The sequence below is a fragment of the Streptopelia decaocto genome (genome assembly GCF_964273445.1).
Source record: "Streptopelia decaocto genome assembly, contig: HAP1_SCAFFOLD_2420, whole genome shotgun sequence".
In the NCBI taxonomy this organism is placed as follows: Eukaryota; Metazoa; Chordata; class Aves; order Columbiformes; family Columbidae; genus Streptopelia; species Streptopelia decaocto.
The window spans coordinates 1-7,271 of NW_028116402.1; the positions used below are offsets into that span (position 1 = coordinate 1).

Sequence of the window (7,271 nt, forward strand, 5' to 3'; positions counted from 1 at the left end):
CATTGGGGACCCCCCCAGGGTCACCCATAGGGACCCCCATAGAGACACCATTGGGGGACCCCCCCAGGGTCACCCATAGGGACCCCCATAGAGACACCATTGGGGACCCCCCCAGGGTCACCCATAGGGACCCCCATAGAGACACCATTGGGGACCCCCCCAGGGTCACCCATAGGGACCCCCATAGAGACACCATTGGGGGACCCCCCCAGGGTCACCCATAGGGACCCCCATAGAGACACCATTGGGGACCCCCCCAGGGTCACCCATAGGGACCCCCATAGGGACCCCATTGGGGACCCCCCCAGGGTCACCCATAGGGACCCCCATAGGGACCCCATTGGGGACCCTCCCAGGGACCCCCATAGGGACCCCCATAGAGACACCATTGGGGACCCCCCCAGGAACCCCCATAGGGACCCCATTGGGGATGTTAGTGACACCCATAGGGACACTGGGGACCCCCCCAGGGACCCCATTGGGGACATTAGTGACCCCCATAGGGACCCCATTGGGGACCCCCCCAGGAACCCCCATAGGGACCCCTATAGGGACACTGGGGACCCCCCCAGGGACCCCATTGGGGACATCAGTGACACCCATAGGGACCCTGGGGACCCCCATAGAGACACCATTGGAGACCCCCCCCGGGACACCATTGGGGACCCCCATAGGGACACTGGGGACCCCCATAGGGACCCCATTGGGGACAGTAGTGACACCCATAGGGACCCCCCCAGAGACACCATTGGGGACCCCCATAGGGACCCCCATAGGGACACTGGGGACACCCGGGACCCCCCCAGGGACCCCCATAGGGACCCCCCCAGGGACACCATTGGGGACCCCCATAGGGATACTGGGGACATTGGGGACCCCCCCAGAGACCCCATTGGGGACCCCCATAGGGACCCCATTGGGGACATTAATGACACCCATAGGGACACTGGGGACACCCATAGGGACCCCATTGGGGACCCCCCCACAGACACCATTGGGGACCCCCCCAGAGACCCACCCAGGGACCCCATTGGGGACGTTAGTGACCCCCATAGGGACACTGGGGACCCCCCCAGGGACCCCACTGGGGACATTGGGGACCCCCATAGAACTATTGGGCACGTTAGTGACACCCTTGGGGACACTGGGGACACCCCCAGTGACACCATTGGGGGCACTGGGGACGCTATTGGGGACATTAGTGACATCACTGGGGACACTGGGGGCACCTATAGGGACATTGGGGACACTGGGGACGCCATTGGGGACATTAGTGGCACCATTGGGGACATTAGTGACACCCATAGGGACACTGGGGACACCCATAGGGACGCTATAGGGGACGTTAGTGACACCCCCACGGGCATTGGGGACAACGGGGGGGACACTGGGGACCCCCATAGGGACCCCATTGGGGGGGACCCCCCCGGGGACCCCCCAAGTGCCACTTTTGGGCCCCAAAGTGACAGTTTTGGTGTCACCGGCGCCGCTTTGGGGCCCCTCGGTGTCCCCAACGCCCCCCCCGGGGGTGACGCCCCCTCCCCCCCGTCCCCAATGTCCCCAATGGCCCCTCCCCCGCGCCGGGTGCTGCTGCGCGCGCCCACGTTCCGCTGGGCGACCCCGCGACCCCCCGGTGACGTCATCGGTGATGTCATCGGTGACGTCATCAGGGACCCCCCGGGGACGTTTGGGGACACTCGGGTGACCCTTAGTGACCCCACGGTGACCCTTAGTGACCCCAGGGTGACCCCGGGTGACCCCTCAATGACCCCAGGTGACCCCACAGTGACCTCAGGTGACCCCCCAATGACCCTTAGTGACCCTGTGGTGACCTCAGGTGACCCCAGGATGACCCTTAGTGACCCCACAATGACCCCCAGTGACCCTGTGGTGACCTCAGGTGACCCCACAATGACCCTCAGTGACCCTGTGGTGACCTCAGGTGACCCCACAATGACCCCCAGTGACCCTGTGGTGACCTCAGGTGACCCCAGGATGACCCCTATTGACCCTGTGGTGACCTCAGGTGACCCCAGGATGACCCTTAGTGACCCCACCATGACCCCTAGTGACCCTGTGGTGACCTCAGGTGACCCCAGGATGACCCTTAGTGACCCCACAATGACCCCTAATGACCCTGTGGTGACCTCAGGTGACCCCACAATGACCCCAAGTAACCCCAGGATGACCCTTAGTGACCCCACGGTGACCCCAGGCCGCCCCTCCCCCCTCGGCCCCGCCCCCCCGCCCGCCCACCAATCGCCACGCGGCACCCGCCGTGACATCACCAATGACATCATCACGGGGCCCCTCCCCCCGCTCCCCCTCCCCCGCTTCCCACGGCCCGGGGGCGGCGATGACGTCACCGGGGACGCCGACGACGTCACCAAGCGCACCGATGACGTCACCGGGGACGCCGATGACGTCATAAAGCGCGCCGATGACGTCACCGGGCGCGTGTTCGACCTCCTGAGCCGCGCGCGGGCGCAGCTGCGGAACATCGACCGGCGCCGCCCCTCCCCCACCCAGGTCAGACCCCCCCCCGGACGCCTGGGTCCCTGCTGGGGACACCCCCCCGGACGCCTGGGTCCCTTTTATGGGGATCCCCGGATGCCTGGGTCCCTTTTATGGGGGATTTGGGGTGGTCCCGGACGCCTGGGTCCCTTTTATGGGGATCCCCGGACGCCTGGGTCCCTTTTATGGGGGGTTTAGGGACCCCCGGACGCCTGGGTCCCTTTTAGGGACACCCCCCTGGACGCCTGGGTCCATTTTTGGGACAACCCCCGGACGCCTGGGTCCCTTTATTGGGGTTTTGGGGTGGTCCCGGACGCCTGGGTCCCTTTTATGGGGGGTTTAGGGAACCCCAGGGGGGGACCCAGGCGTCCGGGGGGGACCCAGGAGTTCGGGAGGGACCCAGGCGTCCGGGCGCTCACCCTCCCCCCCCCAACAGGAGGAACCGGAGGAGCTGGAGGATGAACCCACAGACCTGCAGGTGGGGGATGGGGCCCCATTGTCCCCCCCCATTGTCCCCCCCCATTGTCCCCCCCCATTGTCCCCCCCCATTGTCCCCCCCCATTGTCCCCCCATTGGTCTCTATGGGTCCCATTGACCCCCATTGATCCCCATTGTTCTCTATGGATCCCATTGACTCCCATTGATCCCCACTGACTCCCATTGACTCCCTTTGATCCCCATTGATCCCCATTGCCCCCATTGACTCCCATTGTTCTCTATGGGTCCCATTGACTCCCATTGACTCCCATTGACTCCCATTGACTCCCATTGACTCCCATTGACTCCCATTGACTCCCATTGACTCCCATTGACTCCCATTGGTCTCTATGGGTCTCTATTGACTCCCATTGACTCCCGTTGACTCCCATTGACTCCCATTGACTCCCATTGGTCTCTATGGGTCTCTATTGACTCCCATTGACTCCCATTGACTCCCGTTGACTCCCATTGACTCCCATTGGTCTCTATGGGTCTCTATTGACTCCCGTTGACTCCCATTGACTCCCGTTGACTCCCATTGACTCCCGTTGACTCCCATTGATCCCCGTTGACTCCCATTGATCCCCATTGACTCCCATTGATCCCCATTGACTCCCATTGACCCCCATTGACTCCCATTGTTCTCTGTGGGTCCCATTGACTCCCATTGGTCTCTATGGGTTTCTATTGACTTCCATTGATCTCTATGATCCCCATTGATCCCCATTGACCCCCATTGACTCCCATTGACCCCCATTGACTCCCATTGAACCCCATTGACTCCCATTGTTCTCTATGGGTCCCATTGACTCCCATTGGTCTCTATGGGTCTCTATTGACTTCCATTGCCCCCCATTGCCCCCGTCACCCCCAATGTCTCCACTGTCCCCATGTCCCCAATGCTGGCGCAGGGTCCCCGGATCAAGCACGTTTGCCGTCACGCGGCGCTGGCGCTGGGCCGGGCCAGGGCCACCGTCCCCGAGAGCGTCCCCAGGCTGAGCGCCCGCGGGACAGCGACCAACGACGGTACCGGACTCCTGGGTCCTCCCGAACTCCTGGGTCCCCTGGGGCACTCCTGGGTCCCCTGGGGCACTCCTGGGTCCCTCCCGAACTCCTGGGTCCCCCATCACTTTGGTCCCTTGGGGCACTCCTGGGTCCCCTCCCCGGACTCCTTGGTCCCTCCCGACCTCCTGGGTCCCCTCCCCGAACTCCTGGGTCCCCTCCCGGACTCCTGGGTCCCCTCCCCGGACTCCTGGGTCCCCTCCCCGGACTCCTGGGTCCCTTCCCGGACTCCTGGGTCCCTTCCCGGACTCCTGGGTCCCTTCCCGGACTCCTGGGTCCCTTCCCGGACTCCTGGGTCCCTTCCCGGACTCCTGGGTCCCTCCCCGGACTCCTGGGTCCCCCATCACTTTGGTCCCTTGGGGCACTCCTGGGTCCCCTCCTGAATTCCTGGGTCCCCTCCCCGGACTCCGGGGTCCCCTCCCGGACTCCGGGGTCCCCTCCCGATCTCCTGGGTCCCTTGGGGCACTCCTGGGTCCCCCCCCGAACTCCTGGGTCCCCCCCCGAACTCCTGGGTCCCCCCGAACTCCTGGGTCCCTTGGGGCACTCCTGGGTCCCTCCCGAACTCCTGGGTCCCCCATCACTTTGGTCCCTTGGGGCACTCCTGGGTCCCCTCCTGAATTCCTGGGTCCCTCCCCGGACTCCGGGGTCCCCTCCCGGACTCCTGGGTCCCCTCCCGAACTCCTGGGTCCCCTCCCGATCTCCTTGGTCCCTTGGGGCACTCCTGGGTCCCTCCCAGACTCCTGGGTCCCTCCCGAACTCCTGGGTCCCTTGGGGCACTCCTGGGTCCCTCCATGAATCCTGGGTCCCTCTGAACCCTTTGGTCTATTGGGGCACTCCTGGGTCCCCCTCCCGAACTCCTGGGTCCCCTCCCGAACTCCTGGGTCCCTCGGGGCACTCCTGGGTCCCTCGGTCCATCCCGCCTCCCTAACCCCTCCCCCCCTTTCTAGAAACCTCCTCCGACTCCGACGCCGCCCCCTCCCCCAAACGCCCCCGCGTGGTTGGGGGGGGTGTTGGGGACCCCCCCCCCACCCCCCCCACCCCCCCGCCCCCGTCCCCCCCCCGCGCCCCCCCCCGCCGGGGCCGCTCGGTGCGCTGCGGGCGCTGCCGCGGCTGCCGCCGCCCCCAGGACTGCGCCGCCTGCGCCAACTGCCGCGACAAGCCCAAGTTCGGGGGGCCCAACACCAAGAAGCAGTGCTGCGTGTGAGTGCCCCCCGCCCCGGACGCCTGGGTCCCCCCCCGGACGCCTGGGTCCCTTCTTTCTAACCCCCCCCGGACGCCTGGGTCCCTTCTTTCTAACCCCCCCCGGACGCCTGGGTCCCTTCTTTCTAACCCCCCCCGGACGCCTGGGTCCCTTCTTTCTAACCCCCCCCGGACGCCTGGGTCCCCCCCGGACGCCTGGGTCCCTTGTGTGTGTCACCCCTGGACACTTGGGTTCCATCCCGAACTCCTGGGTCCGTTCCCTGAACCCCCCCCGGACGCCTGGGTCCCTTCCCCGGACGCCTGGGTCCCTTCCCCGGACGCCTGGGTCCCTTCCCCGGACGCCTGGGTCCCTTCTTTCTAACCCCCCCTGGACGCCTGGGTCCCTTCTTTCTAACCCCCCCCGGACGCCTGGGTCCCCCCCGGACGCCTGGGTCCCTTGTGTGTGTCACCCCTGGACACTTGGGTTCCATCCCGAACTCCTGGGTCCGTTCCCTGAACCCCCCCCGGACACCTGGGTCCCTTCCCCGGACGCCTGGGTCCCTTCCCCGGACGCCTGGGTCCCTTCTTTCTAACCCCCCCGGACGCCTGGGTCCCTTCTTTCTAACCCCCCCCGGACGCCTGGGTCCCTTCTTTCTAACCCCCCCGGACGCCTGGGTCCCTTCTTTCTAACCCCCCCGGACGCCTGGGTCCCTTCTTTCTAACCCCCCCTGGATGCCTGGGTCCCCCCCGGACGCCTGGGTCCCTTCTTTCTAACCCCCCCCGGACGCCTGGGTCCCTTCTTTCTAACCCCCCCGGACGCCTGGGTCCCTTCTTTCTAACCCCCCCCGGACGCCTGGGTCCCTTCTTTCTAACCCCCCCCGGACGCCTGGGTCCCTTCTTTCTAACCCCCCCCGGACGCCTGGGTCCCTTCTTTCTAACCCCCCCCGGACGCCTGGGTCCCTTCTTTCTATGACTTCTGGACGCCTGGGTCCCATCTTTGTGGCCCTCCCGGACGCCTGGGTCCCTTCTTTGTGTTACCCCCGAACGCCTGGGTCCCTCCCCGGACGCCTGGGTCCCTTGTCTGTGTCATCCCCGGACACCTGGGTTCCATCCCGAACTCCTGGGTTCCATCCCGAACTCCTGGGTCCCCTCCCTGGGTCACCCCCGGACGCCTGGGTTCCTTCCCTGTAACCCCCCCGGACACCTGAGTCCCTCCTCGGATGCCTGGGTCCCTTGTCTGGGTCCCCCCCCGGATGCCTGGGTCCCCCCCCGGATGCCTGGGTCCCTTCCCTGGGTCCCCCCGGAACACCTGGGTCCCTTCTTTGTAACCCCCCGGACGCCTGGGTCCCTCTGCCAGGACGCCTGTGTTCTCCCCTGAACTCCTGGGTCCTCCCCCGGACGCCTGGGTCCCTTCTTTGTAACCCCCCGGACGCCTGGGTCCCTTCTTTGTAACCCCCCGGACGCCGGGGTCCCTTCCCGAACTCCTGGGTCCCTCCTTTCTATCACTTCTGGGCACCTGGGTCCCTGGGGCACTCCTGGGTCCCTTGGGGCACTCCTGGGTCCCCTCCCGAACTCCTGGGTCCCCTCCCGAACTCCTGGGTCCCCTCCCGAACTCCTGGGTCCCCTCCCGATCTCCTGGGTCCCTCCCGATCTCCTGGGTCCCTGGGGGCACTCCTGGGTCCCTGGGGGCACTCCTGGGTCCCTGGGGGCACTCCTGGGTCCCTGGGGGCACTCCTGGGTCCCTGGGGCACTCCTGGGTCCCTGACGCCCCCCGCAGGTACCGGCGCTGTGAGAAGATCGAGGCGCGGAAGCTGGAGCGGCTGGCGCAGAGAGGTGGGGACCTATGGAATCCATAGGGGACCCGGGGGACCTATGGGGGCTATAGGGCACGTATGGGGCTCTAAGGGACGTATGGGGGGTCTATGGGGCTATAGGGGACATGTGGGGTCAATAGGACACATGTGGACCTATAGACAATACATGGGGTCTATAGGGGACATATGGGGTCAAGAGAACACATGGGGACCTATAGAGAA

General features: G+C 65.9%; 1 protein-coding gene across 1 annotated transcript; it reads left to right on the forward strand.

The window, feature by feature from the left end:
• Positions 1-386: 386 nt before the first annotated feature.
• On the forward strand, positions 387-7,068 carry LOC309452213 (uncharacterized protein; the record flags this gene model as incomplete). Its single annotated transcript, XM_082076885.1, has 5 exons — positions 387-2,529; positions 2,951-2,992; positions 3,906-4,020; positions 5,004-5,256; positions 7,013-7,068. Coding segments are annotated over exons 1-5 (1,441 nt in total), but the record flags the coding sequence as incomplete, so codon positions are not given.
• Between the last annotated feature and the right edge of the window lie 203 nt (positions 7,069-7,271).